At 36.4% G+C, this 23,004-nt stretch overlaps 1 protein-coding gene across 1 annotated transcript in view; it reads left to right on the forward strand.

Moving 5' to 3' along the window:
- The first annotated feature begins 1,198 nt into the window (after positions 1 to 1,198).
- Positions 1,199 to 23,004, forward strand: part of LOC145667812 (3-hydroxyisobutyryl-CoA hydrolase, mitochondrial-like) — a 29,588-nt gene continuing 7,782 nt past the window's right edge. The window contains exons 1-2 of the mRNA XM_081735244.1: positions 1,199 to 2,159; positions 20,350 to 20,492. Coding sequence (XP_081591370.1) covers positions 1,199 to 2,159; positions 20,350 to 20,492 — 1,104 coding nt within the window. The remainder of the gene's footprint in view (positions 2,160 to 20,349; positions 20,493 to 23,004) is intronic.

Below are 23,004 nucleotides of genomic sequence, written 5' to 3' on the forward strand. Positions count from 1 at the left end.
TATTGATAGTCACAAAGAGAAATGGTAATGGATAACGAGAAACAGCTTTTTGACATGTATTCAGAGTCCTAAGAATAAGTTTTCTTTTGACTTTTATTTCTTCATTCAAACCGAAAGTGGTGGAAATCATAGATTTCTGGTTTCAACACTCATAATAGCAATGGTAAAACAAAAATAGACAGCGATAAGTGCTATTTTTATATATGAATCCAATACTAAAAGAACGTTTTATCTCTGATTTATTCTTTTATTGCAACCTGAAGTAATGGACATCAACAACCATTTCCTATTTCCATATTAACTTTCATAGAGGAAAAACAATATGGCAGGGGCGGCTTTAGGATTTCAATTTTGGGTAGGCCCACTCCCTCGTTTATGGATACATATACAATTTTGATTGATTAATGACAGTAGAAAATTACTTTTACAGTAGTAGTTGATGCTATTTGTTAAATAATTATTTACCATTAATGTAAATAGTGGAAAATACATTTACTCTTTGTTGTATCTTTTAGTATATATATATAAGTATATATATATATATATATATATTATTATATATTTAATATATATATAATAAATATGTATATATATATTAAAAATTTTGGGTAAGCTCGTGCCTACCTGGCCACCCGCTAAAACCGCCACTGCAATAATGGTTTTTTGGTAGTGGTCTTTCGATATGGATACAATGTCCAAGGAATAGGTTCTATCTTTCATTTTATCCTTCTATTGCAACCAGCAGTTATTGATGTACTATTTCCTGTTCATTATTGAATTCACAAAGTTTGGAAGTCTACTGTAGATCCACATCGTGAAACAAAACTTACGTAAATGAAAACTGGTGTTGCTCCTTGTTAACTTGCCACTACAAAAGCAGAATATTGTCTAGTTTTCTTGTTAATAACTGTACATAATCTGCTTAAGCTTAACAAATATGTTTGCAGTATTTAGTCTTGTTTCGATAATTGCACCGTTATCAAATATCTGGAGTACTCGAAAATTACAAAAATGTACGAACTAACCTTATCAAGATTACGAAATATTACCGGTGATTTAAGTAATAGCAAGTATATGCCATTGATAATTCTTGAGCTACTGATAAATTGTTAGGAACTGTAGGTTAATTCAATTATTATATTAGTTTAATATTATTTATAGCAAATAAAATTAGTTGCTCTTTTTATTTGTAGGAGTTATGGAGGTACTGCAAAAGTTAATCAAGTTGAATGCTTCAAAGGCAATACAGGGAAATGATTTATTAATTAAACGTGTGAATGACATTGGAATAATAACACTGAACAGACCTCATGCCCATAACGCAATCACAATACCTGTGGCTGAATGCCTTCAGTTAGTCCTCAAATCATGGTATGGGAATGTTGATACTGTAATAATCTGCGGTAAAGGAAACATGTTTTCAGCAGGTGGTGATTTATTAAACGTTCATGATTATTTACAAAGATATCCGTGCGTCTATCACATTACAAGTTTATTTTCTAAAACAGTGAGAATGATTCGAGAGTTTCCTGGCAACGTCATCTCCCTCGTTCATGGTTCATCTGTTGGATTGGGTTGCAGTCTAACTAACGCATCAAGTATCACTATAATCCAAGAAGATGCTTGGTTGTCCAAACCAGAGTGTTCCGTAGGGTTATGTGTAGATTACGGTAGTTCTTATGTTTTATCGCGTCTTCCGTATTCGATAGGAACATACTTAGCCCTTACAGGAAAGCCTTTGATGGCTAAAGATGCAAAGAAACTTAAACTAGTTGATACTATATGTGCTCCATACATCGGTGTTGACATTCTTCTGAAAGAACTAACAAATCGTCCAAAACAGACATCAAGTAGTCTCCGACACACAATTGAAAAATATGGTAAACCAGAGTGTAATCACTCAGATGTAAGGATGATTTGGAAGAATGTTAATGATCATTTTTGTCAGCCCACCGTTAATAAAATCATGGAGTCGCTTCAAAGTGATCCTTCTAAATGGGCTCAAGAGACCTTGCTTCACTTGAAGAAACAAAATCCTATATCTTTATTGGTTACTAAACACTTAATGGAAGAAGCTAGTACAAGGACTTTCTCGGAATGTTTGTACTATGAAAGTTTATACGAAGGCAGATTGGGCATAAGAAAGGATTTTGTGACAGGTAAGTTTTTCCATTCAATACTGATCTTATTGTAAAATTCTCTCAGTTTATGTAAGGTAAAACAATTATCGTACACGGGAATTTGGATTTTCCCATCACCTTTTATTATAAAACATCTTAAATACAGAAATATACAGTGAAACCTCTCAATAACGGACACCAATGGGACATGAATTTTTGTCCGTTACTGAGAGGTGTCCGTTACAGAGAGGTTACAGTAATTTAATTTCTCGCAACGGTAATTGTATGGAGTAATATACAGTAGATATATTATGTATGAACGTAAATACGTAAAATTCAATATGAAAATACTCTATTTAGTATGTATTTGAATTACTGCAAGGGATGAAGGAGAAATTAATTTATGTTAAATAGTATTATTGCTGGGGGATGTGTTAATATATTCGTATATTGCAAAAGATAATGCATGTATGATCATTTTCTTCCTACATGGGAGGGGAAAGCGGGAGGAAAGAGTTTTTCATTTATTTCAAATTTTCAGGACCTTCTCAAAAGATGCGTTAAGAACCAACTAACCGGCTAAACTCATTAGCTAGTGTCCTCTGAGAATCCTCAGTACGGTTGCGAAAAAAATATCTGTGTGTGTGTGTGTGTGTGTGTGTGTGTGTGTGTGTGTGTGTGTGTGTGTGTGTGTGTGTGTGTGTGTGTGTGTGTGTGTGTACGTACGTACGTACGTACGTACTGGCGGAATGGATGAAAAGGCAAGTTATTGGGAGTGCATATGTTTGTTGACTCAGCCCCAATCGCAAAGAATATCATCATAGAGAAAGTTGCTTTACTAAAAATGTAAGAGAGGAAACATTGTTCGTTGAAAATGTTATTGTAAAACAACGTTTGTTTTGTTATCTATGAAATTGTCGGAAAGATGCAAGGTCCAGAGGAAAAAGGACTAAATTTGTTAGGGAAGGAAAGATCTTTCGTATAGAATTCTTGGCCATACGACTGACCCTGCATGAGTGTTATAGCTTATTGAAGGTTTTCTAGAATTTCCCCCAGAAAGCAATTTATTGAGGGCAGAATAAAAGAATTTGAAGTTTAGCTTGAAGGTGTTCTGTTTGATGGTTCACCGGTCTAGACTCATGATAGATACACCTGTGGGGAAAAAACTTTTGTCTCCTGTAATATAACGCAGAATCGAGAAAAATTCCTGTCCGTTATGAAGAGGTTATTGAAACGTTTGGGGAAAAAAGGACTGTCCGCGTCCGTATCTGAGAGTGTCCGTAAAAGGGAGGGTTTTGTTCCATAAGAGAACATATATTTTTGCCGGGACAAAAAAATCTGTCCGTATTATAGAGGTGTCCGTTATTGAGAGGTGTCCGTTAAGGGAGGTTACACTGTATTACAATAAGTAGTTCCACTAATAATCTTTAGGTAAGAAGTGGAAGGAACCTAATGACCAGGCCTTTGTAGGTGAGGTTACTCTCTTTGACAGGCATCATGAGAGGGGATAAGTTTGTGTGATTAGGTGTCTCTCGGTAACCGGGCGTCGTGAGAGAGAAAGGGAACCCAATGACCGAGCGTCGTAGGGCTTAAGGAAAGGTATCTATCAATTGACCAAGAGTCGTGAGAGGGTAAGGTGTTTCCAATGGCCGGGCGCCTTAGGGCTTTAGGTGGTTTGATCAGCCTGGGTAGATTGATGCTGTTTGAGGCGTGCTGCTGTCTTTTATCCTAAAATGTCGGCTATCTTCGGTGATCTCCGTCTTGCCGACTGCTGGCGATTATGGGCGACTCCTCTTCGTAACTGTCGTCTGCTTTGTATTTGTTTAGTGTCAACATGTTTAGAACACACATGGTTATCACATGATGTGAAGACATGCGGAAACTTACACCCCCGTGGCGTAGAAAAAAATAAGCCACAGGATTATTTTTTACCATTATTGAGAATCTGCAGATTGGTCGCAGTATACACTATAAATACACTGAAACATTTGAACACAAAATCAAAGTTAAAAATACTGGTAACTGACATAACACTGTATAAGACATTATCACACAAAGAAAGTTAAAGTTGAAGCATTAACAGTTTGTCCTCTAGCCTAAGCAGGATCCGTATACATTACTTCATCTCCCTCAAAGGAGAGGCTGTCGAGGCTTTGGTGGTTATAATTAATAATTATAACTACGTCACTGATAGTAATGACCGTAGTATATTTTATGAAGTTTTCAAGACATAGGGTGCTATTATAGAAAAGATTCTAATATCGGTCTAGTTCTTACTAGTCGTAGGAAATGGATGACAGAACACACTTATATAATGGTTCAAGTCACTACTATGATAAACGTATTCATGTCGGAAGAAAGTTTGTCAATTGAAAATCCTGAATTTCTGAACACTCTGTATATATACTTTAATATGTTAGTGACAATTATGTGATTCGCGGCGGAGAAGCGAGAAAAAATATTGTTGCTGGTCTTGTGAAATTCATTCGCTCGAGGCGGAAAGAAAAATGCTGGCTTGCATTTTTTTTTTCGTTGAAGGAAACTGTAAGTATGCAGGCAGTCTAGATGACAGAATGCAGTCAGGTGAGGAATTATAAGAGAGAAAATAAAGACGAGGGATTTGTTGTAATGTGAATACTAAGTTACGTACTAGATTTGGTCACTTCTGATAGTTAGCCGTATCATATGTTATATCTTCTTTTCTGCTTTTGAATATTGTGTTTCTTTTCTTTTCTCTTCACTGCTGCTGAAACATGAAGAGTGTTCGTCGCGTGTCGCTGGTTCGCATCTGCTGGAATCATGTCATTCTTGTTTTCCTCTCTTCTTTCCCTCTTTTTCCTTCTTCCTGTCTGTTGCGTTCTTCATTATCCCAGTATTACATGTGTTCCTAATCATAATATGGTTTCATTCTGTCTATAGATATATTCTGCTCTCTCTCTCTCTGAAAGTATGGGCATGCGAACTCGGTAGAGTTTATTTAGTTTTGAAAGTATTGTGGCCGGTCCGCAGTACCTGTCTGTCCATTGTGATGATTCACCGACCCGTGGAAAGGGAAAATAAATTCATACTCTACTAGCAGCGTTCACCCCGCTTCGCTGCGGTCACCCCGGAACGCAATGAACTTTGTTACTTAGATAATTTTTACTTTTTCGCTTTCAAGTGATATGATAAAAACCATAGAAGATTGCAGTAAATCTTAACATTATATCGCCTGTCATTTATGTTAACCCGCCCCGCTTCGCTGCGGTCATCCCGGTGCTGGCATATTGTAAAAGTGTCTGTAAAAATAAGCAAATCAATTAAAAAATTTTAAACAGAAGATTCAAGCTATTTTCCGCTGTATATCGCCTGTCATTTATGTTAACCCGCCGAGTGACACGGTCATGCGGGTTGCATATAAATACGTTTATTTTTACCTATGATGAACGAATAACAAAGGATTTGTACGTTATGGACACTTGAATGGTCAATTATCTCAAGACACTGGTAATTAAAAATTAAAGTGATATGATAAAAACCATCTAGGGTCTAAATCCTAATAACCCCCCAAAAATGAAAGAAATTGGTTCAGCCGTATTAGCGTGATGAGCGGACAAAGGATTTTGTACGTTCTCTTTTATATATATAGATAGATCTCCATTGTGGAAAGTTTCTTGCTTATGTTTCTTGTCAAAATATTTCTTTTGTTGTGCATGAGCCTTGAGTAAATTTTGACGTATTCTTTCTCTTAATTTTACAAGTTGGTCTGTAATTGGTAATCGACGATAGTCCTTAGTTCGTACCCGTACATTAAAAAGAAACCTGATTTCTTCGTTCGTAATTGGACGAAACTGTTTAAACCAAAAAAGAGATGTGAGATAATAGTTTTGGCCATGTTTCATGATTTTGTTGGACGAAAAACTTTAAGGAATTCTGTAGAGTTTTGTTAATGACCTCTACTAATCCTATATCTTGGTGATTAAAAGCAGAGCAGAACTTAAATTCAAAATTGAATATTTCGGCTAGTTTTTTAACTTTCTTCGCTCTGTGCACTGGATGTTTGTCCAGATGAAGAAAACGAAAGGCGCCAAATTTTAAAATAATTTCTTCCAATCAGAATTGTTCAATTGTATCTGACGTGATGCTATTAACAGCTTTCGTCACTATATAAGGAGTGCTTGTTTCGATGGCAACTAAAACTTATTTTTGTTTCCCTTCTTCGTGTGGATAAGATCCTCTCCTATAAAGCCTGGTGGGTGATGAAGGAGTTCTCCTTGTGGTTTTTCGGGAGTTTCTTCAAGAGTTGACACTCTCTGCAGTTCTTAATTCAAAATGCTAAGTAGGACTTCATGTTTGGGATGTAGTATTTATTGAAGACGGTCTTATATGTCTTTGAAAACCCAAAATTAGGTGCTGACGGATCCTTGTGAATAGACTCGAACCATAGTCCTGCCAAACCTTTCGGGATACACAAAAGATAAATTAATCCAAGTTCTGAATATTTTTGTGTACGGTAAAATAGGTTGTCTTTTAAGGGAAATTACTTAGCTGCTCTTATAGTAGAACTTTTTGTTGGTTCTTTCCCTTCCAAAACTGCTATTATGTCAGCATACGAGTCATCTTTGCGCTATTCTTCCCGTAAGTTCTTCAAAGATCCTGGTTGTTGTATTTGAAAGTGGGATCTTCTAAACAATTGGAACGGTATGCATGCATATCCTCGGTTGCTTGATGTAGGTCCGTGGGTTCTGGAGTATCATTGCTGTTTTGTTCTAAGCGGCTGATGCTATCGGCCGGGTGCTTCTTTCCTTCAATATGGCAGATGTAAAAATTATAGTCGGCTAAGAAAAGTCTATAACGTGTGTATTTTCCTAATTTGTCCGGATGCGTGTATAGAAAAGTAAGACATTTAGCGTCTGTAAACAATTTAAACTTACGATTAAGTAGAAAATATCTGAATTTGCGTAAAGCATATAGTTCTTTTTGCCACACTGAGCTTTTAGTTTCTGCAGTTGTAACACGACTGCTGCAATATGAAACAATTCTTTCTTCGTCTGTTTGGGGGTTATAACAAGCTAGTACCAACACCCCCAATTGGTGTGAGCTCGCATCAGTATAGAGTCTTATCTCTATCTTTTCGTCGAAATGGTAGAGAAATGGGACATTCAAGATGTCTTCTTTCAGCTTCTCAAATAATTCATCGTGTTTTTCGGTCCATTTGAATTTAGCATTTTTAGTAAGGAGCTGTTGAAACCGTTCTACCTTGGAAGTGAAGTATTTAATATGACTTCGAATATAAGAGCAAAGACCCATAAAACTCTTGAGTACTCGCTTAGTAGTCGGCTTCTTAAAATTCTTTATCTTATTTGCTATTTTCGGAGAGATGCTAATCTTTTCTCCGGATACAAGGAATCCTAATACTGGGAGTTCTCTATATAGCAAGTGTGTCTTCTTGGGATTGGCTCTAAAGTCATGCTTCCGTAGTTTTTGGAATAAAAGCTCCAAATTTGAGAGTTGTTGTTCCCACGTATATTAGCAAATGACGAGGTCATCGGAAAATTTGGTAATGCTTTTGGTAAGCCGTCTAATATTATTTTAATGACAATAGTCAAAGATTGGGAACTTGAGCAATGGCCCATTACGCACCTGAGAAATTTATAACTTTTGCGTGTATGATTCACCTCAAAAGTCATGTATTTAGTGGTTTTTGTATGTAGTAAGATTTGGACGTATGATTGAGAAATATCCAGGGTCGAAATTAGGGTTTTCTCTTTTAAAACCTGCAAAACGTCTTCTGTAGACTGAAACGGGATGCTTAAATATTTGGTATAACTTTTACATGCTTGTAGATTCAACACAAGCCTGAAATATGAACTGTTTGGTTTTTTGATTGCAATTAGAGGCGAAGAGTAATTACTCGTCTGTGTCTCAGTTATGATTTTGGCATCTAACAGTTGTTGTATCTGATTATCAATTTGATCCCTTATTCCTAATGGGGAACGGGGACGAAATGATGCACTTTTATCTATGCGTATTTTATGCTCGTATCCCCTAAAATAACCTATATCCTCCGTACGGTATGAAAAAAACAGTATTTGTATAATAAACTAGCAGCGTTCACCCCGCTTCGCTGCGGTCACCCCGGAACGCAATAAACTTTGTTACTTAGATAATTTTTACTTTTTCGCTTTCAAGTGATATGATAAAAACCATAGAAGATTGCAGTAAATGTTAACATTATATCGCCTGTCATTTATGTTAACCCGCCCCGCTTCGCTGCGGTCACCCCGGAACGCAATAAACTTTGTTACTTAGATAATTTTTACTTTTTCGCTTTCAAGTGATATGATAAAAACCATAGTAGATTGCAGTAAATGTTAACATTATATCGCCTGTCATTTATGTTAACCCGCCGAGTGACACGGTCATGCGGGTTGCATATAAATACGTTTATTTTTATACCTATGATGAACTAACAAAGGATTTGTACGTTATGGACACTTGAATGGTCAATTATCTCAAGACACTGGTAATTAAAAATTAAAGTGATATGATAAAAACCATCTAGGGTCCAAATCCTAATAACCCCCCAAAAATAAAAGAAATTGGTTCAGCCGTATTAGCGTGATGAGGGAACAAAGGATTTGTGCGTTCTCTTTTATATATAAGATTGCTTACAGCTATTCGCTGGTATTCCGGTAAATCGGGATTTATATTAAAAAGGTCAATGTTAAAAGTTTTACCTGTTTTAACCTTTCCTGTATCTCTTCTTGAGTCCTAATGTTTTTTTTTCTTTTCGTCTTCTTCTATTTTGAAAGAAAATTCTTTTACGTCCACCACTGTGTACGCCACTGATGTGCCTGAGATTAATAACGTACGGTATTTGGATGTTCATTGCCTCCAATCCATCGTTCTAATATTGATTGCAGTGGAGTGACAATGTAAAATGCTGCGTCATGAGTTTTCTTCGGAATTGAAATAGGAAAGTAGAAATGAGATTTTGCAGCAATTGTAACTTTACTAGCTGTAAATACATTTGCGTTTCTCTGCAATTGTAAAGAACAAGTAGTTGCTTGCGACATTTCCTCCGCCCCTTGTTTTCCTTGGGAAAAGTAGGCTTCCCAGTTTTTATATATAATAATATAGAATTATGCTCTAGGTGTATTTGAGAAAAAAGTCAAATGAGAATGTCGTTCCCAAAAATCGGACTGAAGTCTGCATCTATAAGGCGGAAATAATGTGAAAAGGTAGTGGTGCCAATTTTAAATTTAATTAGAGCTATTTTCTTCAAAGTGAGAACATTGTTAGCAATGCCCTTGATACGAGTCTGAAATGGTATTAATTTGCAATTTGGAGGTACGTCTCGTCTGTACCATAAACTAAGACTGGATCTTGTGTCTATTATTACTGGCAGACTGCTTGAATTTGCTTTAATATTAAGTAATCATTTATTATTTTCTGTTCCCAGCTTGACGTGTTCTCGGCGATCGTTGTAGGTTGCCTGAGTGAAAAAATTGTCCTCCGTATCATTAAAAGTTTCAGCTATTGCCTGTTATTTTTGAATTTGATGGGTTTTTTAATTGTGTTGGTTTCTGTGTGGCCCGCGCCAACTTCTGAAATGGCTCGCGAGGCTTGACTTTGCGTTTCCTTGATTCGAATTTTTTGGATTATTCCAACATGAAGATGCACCGTGGTTCTTATAACATATTGGGCATACAGATATTTTATCGGCTTTTACAAAATTTTTATTTTTCCTACCACCACTATTCTTTGCGCCCGCGTTTCGTTGTCTGTTTCCTTGACTATGTTTTCTTCCGTTATTACGCCTGAAATTAGTCTTCATGGCATTCTGTGCTACTATTATTGATAATTCGGCCATTCAATTGGCTAGTTTAGTGAGGTCCGTCTGAGGAGTTAGTAAGGGCGGATTTTGACTTTGGTGGGGGTGGGTGCGGATTTAAAACTTCAGGCTGAATGGAAGTTGACTGTGGAGGGTAAATATTCTGCAATGGAAATACAGACTGTAATGATTGCGAATAACAAAGAGCAGGTTGGGTATGTTGTACTGCAGAAGTTGACTGTTGTGCATAGGTTGGCATTAACGAACTAGGATTTGTTTGGTTATGAAAGTAATTTAAAGGAAATGTTGAGGGGCGGTTAGGTTGGCCGATTAAAGAATGAATTGCCTGTGACAATTCCTTATAGTTCCTCTTCTGCATGAGGTCCCGAGCCCTTTCTAATTCGTGGAGTCGATCCTGCAACTGCTGGACTGTTTGAAAGTATTCCAATGCTATCTTCTGTAAAAAAGAAAGAGAAAAGAAAAAGAAATGTTTGTAGTCTCAATGAAAGAAAATGGATCTTCTGTTCCTTCGAAGCCGCAGGCATTAGCTGTCTAATGGCCCTTAATTTTATTAAGAAATATGAATCGACCAACTCATTTTCGTTCTGTTGTATTTGAAAAATTTCTAATTCTGCCTTATATGCTGGTGAAAACTCTCTGTAAATTCTTGATCTTATTGTGAAATTTTCTCAGTTTATGTAAGGTAAAACAATTATCGTACACGGGAATTTGGAATTTCCCATCAACCTTTATTATAAAAGATCTTCTTAAATACAGACATATATTACAATAAGTAGTTCCACTAATAATCTTTAGGTAAGAAGTGGAAGGAACCCAATGACCAGGCGTCGTATGGCTTTTGTAGGTGAGGTTACTCTCTTTGACCAGACGTCGTGAGAGGGGATAAGTTTGTGTGATTAGGTGTCTCTCGGTGACCGGGCGTCGTAAGAGAGAAAGGGAACCCAATGACCGAGCGTCGTAGGGCTTAAGGAAAGGTATCTATCAATTGACCAAGAGTCGTGAGAGGGTAAGGTGTTTCCAATGGCCGGGCGCCTTAGGGCTTTAGGTGGTTTGATCAGCCTGGGTAGATTGATGCTGTTTGAGGCGTGCTGCTGTCTTTTATCCTAAAATGTCGGCTATCTTCGGTGATCTCCGTCTTGCCGACTGCTGGCGATTATGGGCGACTCCTCTTCGTAACTGTCGTCTGCTTTGTATTTGTTTAGTGTCAACATGTTTAGAACACACATGGTTATCACATGATGTGAAGACATGCGGAAACTTACACCCCCGTGGCGTAGAAAAAAATAAGCCACAGGATTATTTTTTACCATTATTGAGAATCTGCAGATTGGTCGCAGTATACACTATAAATACACTGAAACATTTGAACACAAAATCAAAGTTAAAAATACTGGTAACTGACATAACACTGTATAAGACATTATCACACAAAGAAAGTTAAAGTTGAAGCATTAACAGTTTGTCCTCTAGCCTAAGCAGGATCCGTATACATTACTTCATCTCCCTCAAAGGAGAGGCTGTCGAGGCTTTGGTGGTTATAATTAATAATTATAACTACGTCACTGATAGTAATGACCGTAGTATATTTTATGAAGTTTTCAAGACATAGGGTGCTATTATAGAAAAGATTCTAATATCGGTCTAGTTCTTACTAGTCGTAGGAAATGGATGACAGAACACACTTATATAATGGTTCAAGTCACTACTATGATAAACGTATTCATGTCGGAAGAAAGTTTGTCAATTGAAAATCCTGAATTTCTGAACACTCTGTATATATACTTTAATATGTTAGTGACAATTATGTGATTCGCGGCGGAGAAGCGAGAAAAAATATTGTTGCTGGTCTTGTGAAATTCATTCGCTCGAGGCGGAAAGAAAAATGCTGGCTTGCATTTTTTTTTTCGTTGAAGGAAACTGTAAGTATGCAGGCAGTCTAGATGACAGAATGCAGTCAGGTGAGGAATTATAAGAGAGAAAATAAAGACGAGGGATTTGTTGTAATGTGAATACTAAGTTACGTACTAGATTTGGTCACTTCTGATAGTTAGCCGTATCATATGTTATATCTTCTTTTCTGCTTTTGAATATTGTGTTTCTTTTCTTTTCTCTTCACTGCTGCTGAAACATGAAGAGTGTTCGTCGCGTGTCGCTGGTTCGCATCTGCTGGAATCATGTCATTCTTGTTTTCCTCTCTTCTTTCCCTCTTTTTCCTTCTTCCTGTCTGTTGCGTTCTTCATTATCCCAGTATTACATGTGTTCCTAATCATAATATGGTTTCATTCTGTCTATAGATATATTCTGCTCTCTCTCTCTCTGAAAGTATGGGCATGCGAACTCGGTAGAGTTTATTTAGTTTTGAAAGTATTGTGGCCGGTCCGCAGTACCTGTCTGTCCATTGTGATGATTCACCGACCCGTGGAAAGGGAAAATAAATTCATACTCTACTAGCAGCGTTCACCCCGCTTCGCTGCGGTCACCCCGGAACGCAATGAACTTTGTTACTTAGATAATTTTTACTTTTTCGCTTTCAAGTGATATGATAAAAACCATAGAAGATTGCAGTAAATCTTAACATTATATCGCCTGTCATTTATGTTAACCCGCCCCGCTTCGCTGCGGTCATCCCGGTGCTGGCATATTGTAAAAGTGTCTGTAAAAATAAGCAAATCAATTAAAAAATTTTAAACAGAAGATTCAAGCTATTTTCCGCTGTATATCGCCTGTCATTTATGTTAACCCGCCGAGTGACACGGTCATGCGGGTTGCATATAAATACGTTTATTTTTACCTATGATGAACGAATAACAAAGGATTTGTACGTTATGGACACTTGAATGGTCAATTATCTCAAGACACTGGTAATTAAAAATTAAAGTGATATGATAAAAACCATCTAGGGTCTAAATCCTAATAACCCCCCAAAAATGAAAGAAATTGGTTCAGCCGTATTAGCGTGATGAGCGGACAAAGGATTTTGTACGTTCTCTTTTATATATATAGATAGATCTCCATTGTGGAAAGTTTCTTGCTTATGTTTCTTGTCAAAATATTTCTTTTGTTGTGCATGAGCCTTGAGTAAATTTTGACGTATTCTTTCTCTTAATTTTACAAGTTGGTCTGTAATTGGTAATCGACGATAGTCCTTAGTTCGTACCCGTACATTAAAAAGAAACCTGATTTCTTCGTTCGTAATTGGACGAAACTGTTTAAACCAAAAAAGAGATGTGAGATAATAGTTTTGGCCATGTTTCATGATTTTGTTGGACGAAAAACTTTAAGGAATTCTGTAGAGTTTTGTTAATGACCTCTACTAATCCTATATCTTGGTGATTAAAAGCAGAGCAGAACTTAAATTCAAAATTGAATATTTCGGCTAGTTTTTTAACTTTCTTCGCTCTGTGCACTGGATGTTTGTCCAGATGAAGAAAACGAAAGGCGCCAAATTTTAAAATAATTTCTTCCAATCAGAATTGTTCAATTGTATCTGACGTGATGCTATTAACAGCTTTCGTCACTATATAAGGAGTGCTTGTTTCGATGGCAACTAAAACTTATTTTTGTTTCCCTTCTTCGTGTGGATAAGATCCTCTCCTATAAAGCCTGGTGGGTGATGAAGGAGTTCTCCTTGTGGTTTTTCGGGAGTTTCTTCAAGAGTTGACACTCTCTGCAGTTCTTAATTCAAAATGCTAAGTAGGACTTCATGTTTGGGATGTAGTATTTATTGAAGACGGTCTTATATGTCTTTGAAAACCCAAAATTAGGTGCTGACGGATCCTTGTGAATAGACTCGAACCATAGTCCTGCCAAACCTTTCGGGATACACAAAAGATAAATTAATCCAAGTTCTGAATATTTTTGTGTACGGTAAAATAGGTTGTCTTTTAAGGGAAATTACTTAGCTGCTCTTATAGTAGAACTTTTTGTTGGTTCTTTCCCTTCCAAAACTGCTATTATGTCAGCATACGAGTCATCTTTGCGCTATTCTTCCCGTAAGTTCTTCAAAGATCCTGGTTGTTGTATTTGAAAGTGGGATCTTCTAAACAATTGGAACGGTATGCATGCATATCCTCGGTTGCTTGATGTAGGTCCGTGGGTTCTGGAGTATCATTGCTGTTTTGTTCTAAGCGGCTGATGCTATCGGCCGGGTGCTTCTTTCCTTCAATATGGCAGATGTAAAAATTATAGTCGGCTAAGAAAAGTCTATAACGTGTGTATTTTCCTAATTTGTCCGGATGCGTGTATAGAAAAGTAAGACATTTAGCGTCTGTAAACAATTTAAACTTACGATTAAGTAGAAAATATCTGAATTTGCGTAAAGCATATAGTTCTTTTTGCCACACTGAGCTTTTAGTTTCTGCAGTTGTAACACGACTGCTGCAATATGAAACAATTCTTTCTTCGTCTGTTTGGGGGTTATAACAAGCTAGTACCAACACCCCCAATTGGTGTGAGCTCGCATCAGTATAGAGTCTTATCTCTATCTTTTCGTCGAAATGGTAGAGAAATGGGACATTCAAGATGTCTTCTTTCAGCTTCTCAAATAATTCATCGTGTTTTTCGGTCCATTTGAATTTAGCATTTTTAGTAAGGAGCTGTTGAAACCGTTCTACCTTGGAAGTGAAGTATTTAATATGACTTCGAATATAAGAGCAAAGACCCATAAAACTCTTGAGTACTCGCTTAGTAGTCGGCTTCTTAAAATTCTTTATCTTATTTGCTATTTTCGGAGAGATGCTAATCTTTTCTCCGGATACAAGGAATCCTAATACTGGGAGTTCTCTATATAGCAAGTGTGTCTTCTTGGGATTGGCTCTAAAGTCATGCTTCCGTAGTTTTTGGAATAAAAGCTCCAAATTTGAGAGTTGTTGTTCCCACGTATATTAGCAAATGACGAGGTCATCGGAAAATTTGGTAATGCTTTTGGTAAGCCGTCTAATATTATTTTAATGACAATAGTCAAAGATTGGGAACTTGAGCAATGGCCCATTACGCACCTGAGAAATTTATAACTTTTGCGTGTATGATTCACCTCAAAAGTCATGTATTTAGTGGTTTTTGTATGTAGTAAGATTTGGACGTATGATTGAGAAATATCCAGGGTCGAAATTAGGGTTTTCTCTTTTAAAACCTGCAAAACGTCTTCTGTAGACTGAAACGGGATGCTTAAATATTTGGTATAACTTTTACATGCTTGTAGATTCAACACAAGCCTGAAATATGAACTGTTTGGTTTTTTGATTGCAATTAGAGGCGAAGAGTAATTACTCGTCTGTGTCTCAGTTATGATTTTGGCATCTAACAGTTGTTGTATCTGATTATCAATTTGATCCCTTATTCCTAATGGGGAACGGGGACGAAATGATGCACTTTTATCTATGCGTATTTTATGCTCGTATCCCCTAAAATAACCTATATCCTCCGTACGGTATGAAAAAAACAGTATTTGTATAATAAACTAGCAGCGTTCACCCCGCTTCGCTGCGGTCACCCCGGAACGCAATAAACTTTGTTACTTAGATAATTTTTACTTTTTCGCTTTCAAGTGATATGATAAAAACCATAGAAGATTGCAGTAAATGTTAACATTATATCGCCTGTCATTTATGTTAACCCGCCCCGCTTCGCTGCGGTCACCCCGGAACGCAATAAACTTTGTTACTTAGATAATTTTTACTTTTTCGCTTTCAAGTGATATGATAAAAACCATAGTAGATTGCAGTAAATGTTAACATTATATCGCCTGTCATTTATGTTAACCCGCCGAGTGACACGGTCATGCGGGTTGCATATAAATACGTTTATTTTTATACCTATGATGAACTAACAAAGGATTTGTACGTTATGGACACTTGAATGGTCAATTATCTCAAGACACTGGTAATTAAAAATTAAAGTGATATGATAAAAACCATCTAGGGTCCAAATCCTAATAACCCCCCAAAAATAAAAGAAATTGGTTCAGCCGTATTAGCGTGATGAGGGAACAAAGGATTTGTGCGTTCTCTTTTATATATAAGATTGCTTACAGCTATTCGCTGGTATTCCGGTAAATCGGGATTTATATTAAAAAGGTCAATGTTAAAAGTTTTACCTGTTTTAACCTTTCCTGTATCTCTTCTTGAGTCCTAATGTTTTTTTTCTTTTCGTCTTCTTCTATTTTGAAAGAAAATTCTTTTACGTCCACCACTGTGTACGCCACTGATGTGCCTGAGATTAATAACGTACGGTATTTGGATGTTCATTGCCTCCAATCCATCGTTCTAATATTGATTGCAGTGGAGTGACAATGTAAAATGCTGCGTCATGAGTTTTCTTCGGAATTGAAATAGGAAAGTAGAAATGAGATTTTGCAGCAATTGTAACTTTACTAGCTGTAAATACATTTGCGTTTCTCTGCAATTGTAAAGAACAAGTAGTTGCTTGCGACATTTCCTCCGCCCCTTGTTTTCCTTGGGAAAAGTAGGCTTCCCAGTTTTTATATATAATAATATAGAATTATGCTCTAGGTGTATTTGAGAAAAAAGTCAAATGAGAATGTCGTTCCCAAAAATCGGACTGAAGTCTGCATCTATAAGGCGGAAATAATGTGAAAAGGTAGTGGTGCCAATTTTAAATTTAATTAGAGCTATTTTCTTCAAAGTGAGAACATTGTTAGCAATGCCCTTGATACGAGTCTGAAATGGTATTAATTTGCAATTTGGAGGTACGTCTCGTCTGTACCATAAACTAAGACTGGATCTTGTGTCTATTATTACTGGCAGACTGCTTGAATTTGCTTTAATATTAAGTAATCATTTATTATTTTCTGTTCCCAGCTTGACGTGTTCTCGGCGATCGTTGTAGGTTGCCTGAGTGAAAAAATTGTCCTCCGTATCATTAAAAGTTTCAGCTATTGCCTGTTATTTTTGAATTTGATGGGTTTTTTAATTGTGTTGGTTTCTGTGTGGCCCGCGCCAACTTCTGAAATGGCTCGCGAGGCTTGACTTTGCGTTTCCTTGATTCGAATTTTTTGGATTATTCCAACATGAAGATGCACCGTGGTTCTTATAACATATTGGGCATACAGATATTTTATCGGCTTTTACAAAATTTTTATTTTTCCTACCACCACTATTCTTTGCGCCCGCGTTTCGTTGTCTGTTTCCTTGACTATGTTTTCTTCCGTTATTACGCCTGAAATTAGTCTTCATGGCATTCTGTGCTACTATTATTGATAATTCGGCCATTCAATTGGCTAGTTTAGTGAGGTCCGTCTGAGGAGTTAGTAAGGGCGGATTTTGACTTTGGTGGGGGTGGGTGCGGATTTAAAACTTCAGGCTGAATGGAAGTTGACTGTGGAGGGTAAATATTCTGCAATGGAAATACAGACTGTAATGATTGCGAATAACAAAGAGCAGGTTGGGTATGTTGTACTGCAGAAGTTGACTGTTGTGCATAGGTTGGCATTAACGAACTAGGATTTGTTTGGTTATGAAAGTAATTTAAAGGAAATGTTGAGGGGCGGTTAGGTTGGCCGATTAAAGAATGAATTGCCTGTGACAATTCCTTATAGTTCCTCTTCTGCATGAGGTCCCGAGCCCTTTCTAATTCGTGGAGTCGATCCTGCAACTGCTGGACTGTTTGAAAGTATTCCAATGCTATCTTCTGTAAAAAAGAAAGAGAAAAGAAAAAGAAATGTTTGTAGTCTCAATGAAAGAAAATGGATCTTCTGTTCCTTCGAAGCCGCAGGCATTAGCTGTCTAATGGCCCTTAATTTTATTAAGAAATATGAATCGACCAACTCATTTTCGTTCTGTTGTATTTGAAAAATTTCTAATTCTGCCTTATATGCTGGTGAAAACTCTCTGTAAATTCTTGATCTTATTGTGAAATTTTCTCAGTTTATGTAAGGTAAAACAATTATCGTACACGGGAATTTGGAATTTCCCATCAACCTTTATTATAAAAGATCTTCTTAAATACAGACATATATTACAATAAGTAGTTCCACTAATAATCTTTAGGTAAGAAGTGGAAGGAACCCAATGACCAGGTGTCATATGGCTTTTGTAGGTGAGGTTACTCTCTTTGACCAGGTGTCGTGAGATGGGATAAGTTTGTGTGATTAGGTGTCTCTCGGTGACCGGGCGTCGTGAAAGAGAAAGGGAACCCAATGACCCAGCGTCGTAGGGCTTAAGGAAAGGTATCTCTCAATTGACCAAGCGTCGTGAGAGGGTAAGGTGTTCCCAGTGACCAGGCGCCTTAGAGCTTTAGGTGGTTTGATCAGCCTGGGTAGATTAATGCTTTTTGAAGCGTGATGCTGTCTTTTATCCTAAAATATCGGCTACCTTCGGTGATCTCTGTCTTCGCGATTGTGGGCGACTCCTCTTCGTAACTGTCGTCTGCGTTGTATTTGTTTGCTGTCAACACATGTAGTACACAAATGGTTATCGCATGATGTGAAGACATGTGAAGACATGCGGAATCTTACATTATAGTCGATTTCAACATGATTAGCCTCTTGTTACAGCACGTTACTTTAAATAAACATATAACACTATAAACAACATTAACCTTCTGGAAAAAATCCCTTCCCAGAAATTCAAATATAAAATTTTCTGTTATACTTGAATAACAATAGTAAGAAGAACAAATTATATTCAGGCCATAGGGCTCACATCACATTCATGATTTTTCCTGAATCGAGTCTATCTTGGTGATAAGCGTAATATTCCAAATTGATTCTTCATCTTGAGGAATTACGTATTTGGCAGAAATAAATGCTCACACAATTATGGAGGCGAGAGAGACAAGTGTTGAGGCTATTTCGTCTCAAAAATGTGTCATGAAAGTAATGTCTTACCTCGAAATGTATATTTTCAACGAACTTAAAAAGTTCGATACTTGAATTCTCTATGTCTATATGTCTGTTACTTGCTATTTGTTTTCAATTTTGAGCCTTCTATTCGATAGAGCACCAAAAGCTATCTGAGAAAGTTATGGAATTTTTAGCGTCATTCTTACCGTTCCCGAGATATAGGCCAAAAATTGTCCAATTTCTGGAAATTTAAGGGGTCATATTTCGGGAACCAAAAGTTATAGAGAGATGATATTGGCGTTGGTCAATACCTAACAAAAAGGTGAACATTTTGGTACCGAATAGTACCCGGTGACTAGTGTTCAACTGACCACTGGTTTGGTCAGTGATCGCCAGTTGACATTAGCACCAAAATGTTTATCATCCTCTTAAGTATTGATCAAAACCAATATCATCTTTGTATGACTTACCGTTCCCGAAATATTGACCAAAAATAGTTCCGATTTCTGGAGATTTAAGGAAGCATATCTCGGGAACCGTAAGTCATAAAGAGATTATATTAGTGTTGATCAATATCTTTCCATTGTTTTGAAGTTCGTTCTGGCAATGCTCTTGGAACATTCTCAACTGGTTTTTATTGGAAAAGCTGTCTTGTCTCGAATCTCGTCACAAAATTCTAACTCGTTTCGTTTTCTGCGCTACCTTAGGACAGTTTTCTAATCATCAATTCTTTCTACGAATGACTATCCTCCACGAGGTTCACCTGAGCACCATTACTTCTAGATATTTTCAAATTATCTTGTCTTCTGTGTCTCTCTTTCCTATCTTCAGCATCAATATCTTCTCTATTTCATTTCCTTCAAAATTTGTTTTACTTCCAATAACTAAATGTCTTCTGACTTCCGTTCTTCTCCGACATGAACTTGCTAATGCATTGCCTTTTTTTTGTTAGTAATTCTTGTCTGGTAAGTATTTTTCTTTTTTAAAAAAATATTTAAAATAATTCCATTTCCACTATAGATCTTTCTGAATCAATTTGTCTTCTGTTTGTGTTTGACTGGAAATATCTTAAATTTTCTTTGTACTTCTCTCTGTTAACTTAAAAATTCATCTTGTACAAATACATCACTTGGTCTAAGAAATGTGATTCTCTTCGAATTTGGAGAGAAAAAAGTTTGCAATTGAACGTTGTGCTCAGAACCATCCTCTATTAGATGATGAAGATCTACAACGTAGACGAGTTACGTTTAGAAGTTCTCATTTTTTTTAAAAAAAGAAAGAACTCAATGAGGCTTTGAGAGGAGGGGAAGGGAAACGTCGGTGCTTAGGCGCATTTCTAAACTCGTAAGACTGACGTGTCAAGTGTTTGTGTTATGATCTGCTACTATGTTGCTGATGGCAATTCTATTTTCTTCTGCAATGTTTTTGTTTTCACAATTGCACACTATGTGATTCTGACATTCTGAATGTCTCTCGTTGAACTTCACCACCATTCATCCCTGAAACAACATTCAATCACCAGACTATGCACAACATTAACATTAAAATTGTACGTTATTATTTTAGTACTGAACTGAATTTTTAACTTACAGGTAGTTGTGCAGTATTAACGGATAGATCCAATTCAACTGACTGGATGTATCGACGATTAGATGACGTACCACAAGAACTGATTAGAGAAATATGTAAACCTGCATCACAAGAAGAAGAGCGAATTTTGAATATTCTCACAAAGGTTTGCAATTTACTTATTTAGAAACAAAAATGTTATTCACTAAGTAATAACATGTAACACGATTAGCTATGAAGAATTCTAAGCAATGGAAAGTTGTATTTTTAGTACTTTACATTAAGAGTGAATGTGTAGCAAGCAGAATTTACAATAATATTCAGAAACTACTACGGAAAAGGTATACTTCATTCATCCCTTGGATCTCCTACACTTTTTGTAAAGATATCCCTGATATTGTATTTCCCCAAAATTAGAAAACCCGTCTTTGGTTGAATGAAGAGGGACTTCAAATTAACATACAACCATAGGGTAACGGGAACAAACCATCAAATGATATTAATTTAAAATTCACCAAATTTTGATACGGTTCTTGTTTCTGCAAATAACTGTTTATCGGGATATTAATCAGATGATGTCTCGTTGTTGAATGTTTTCAGATCGAACACTGTTTTCATCTTCAGTTCAGTATCAGCAACAGTTATTTCTATCATTACACTAGAAAAGTTTCAGAAGACACCAGAAGACGCTTCATGGATAGTTTTCAGAATAAAAGTTACACCATTTAAAAATAAAAACAAATGCGTTGTCTAGACATAACATCGGATATCCATACATAAAGTATTTGATGCTTAGGTAGGAGTTAGGTCAATTCAGGTAGGGGAAACACAAGGTCATATTTATTTATTTATTTATTATTTTTTGTAAAACTTTGAAGAAAACGTTCGGCCATTAATCAAAATGGCTCAGAACATTAAATAATAATCATAATTACAATTAGTATCCAACAACTGACACAGAGTACCTTTTATGGCCTGGTTCTTCTCATACTGCACTATCAGTATCGTGAGCTCTGCAAGTTTCTCTATTTTATGAACAGGAAAACAACACTAAGATTAAGCAATAACAAACTTTGTAATTATAAAAACAATACGATAAAAAAAAAGCACAGTTTCACGAATTGCAAATTCCAATTTAAACGAAGAGCAGTTTTAAAATCAATGGAAGCTGATTATCACTATGAACAAAAGACTTTAAAGTTACACTAGCACTTATATCCATTTTTTCTTCACTAGAGCTAAAAATGTAAAAAATGTAAATTTGTCATTTTTCAACCCAATAGGCTCTCATGGTCCTGACTGCATGTCAATGTAATAAAGATCAAATTCATTCTCAAACTTCAAGTACATAGAGATGATTGTGTCGTATTTATAATTACTTTCTGTTCCCAAAAGTACTTTAGTAGCTTTTAGAGAAGACCGTGTTCTAACTTACGGAAGATTTCCAATTTTTTTGGACAGATATAACGTTATATGTCTCCTTGTGGATGATATGATAAAGAGATAACATGTAAGAAATCTCGAGGTTCGGATTTCTGAGAGGTCAGATTATGGAGAGCTGGATTAGTGACTAGAATGAAGAAAAGTATTGTTTATGACTCCTTGCATAGAATTAAGAAAAAGATTCATAAAACTTTTGTGTGCATTATTGTATTCTATGGACAGAAATATGAATATTGTGCAAAACCGATTTTAAAAAGTCTAGAGGCTTTTGAAATGTGGGTGTGGAGAGGAATGGAGAGAATAAGCAGGATCGAACAGAAGACGAATGAGAGATGTTAGATATAGTGGAACAAATAACAGTGTCAGATATGTAATTAAAAACAGGAAGCAGCCCTAATCTAGATATTGACTAACAAGGGACATGTTTCGGTTCGAACGCGAGGATCAACATAAAATTTGGTAGACATATACAGGACTAAGAACTGACCACTGTATGGTATGTCATTCGGGTGACATCCAGAAGTCCTAAAGTGCAGAAGTCCTAAAATGCAGAAGTCCTAAAAATATGGGCACTAGACCTAAATTTTAGGACTTCTGCACTTTAGGACTTCTGCACTTTAGGACTTCTGCATTTTAGGACTTCTGCACTTTAGGACTTCTGCATTTTAGGACTTCTGCACTTTAGGACTTCTGCATTTTAGGACTTCTGCACTTTAGGACTTCTGCCTTTTAGGACTTCTGCCGTTTAGGACTTCTGCCATTTAGGACTTGTGCCTTTATCATTCACTTGCTTTAGTTCTGAAATTCGCCACCACCACACGAAATTGGGACGATGCAGCAACTAGTTGGCAATAATGTTACGAACGTATCTAATTCCAACAGTAACAGCTATATTTGTACTACTAAGATCGTTATTATCACTATCTGTTCTGCACTTATACACGAATTACATAATACAACCTATTTCATTCTAAGAATTAATTACATAATTTGTTAAGAAATTCGTCTCTTTCGAATGGAGTTACGAGAATCCCAAGACAAATTCCTAAAACAAGAATAAATAAATAAATAAATAATAAAAAAATATTTAAAAAGAATATTTTACCAGACTTCTGAAACCAAGCAAACATTCAGAATTGCAATATATACTGTGCGGGGCGTATTTTATTAAGAGTAGGACAAAAATTCACCAAAGTTTACTTAATTAGGACAAAAGCACACTAGACATTTCACGA

This window comes from Thermobia domestica, chromosome 13 (genome assembly GCF_964235325.1).
Source record: "Thermobia domestica chromosome 13, izTheDome1.hap1.1, whole genome shotgun sequence".
Classification (NCBI taxonomy): domain Eukaryota; kingdom Metazoa; phylum Arthropoda; class Insecta; order Zygentoma; family Lepismatidae; genus Thermobia; species Thermobia domestica.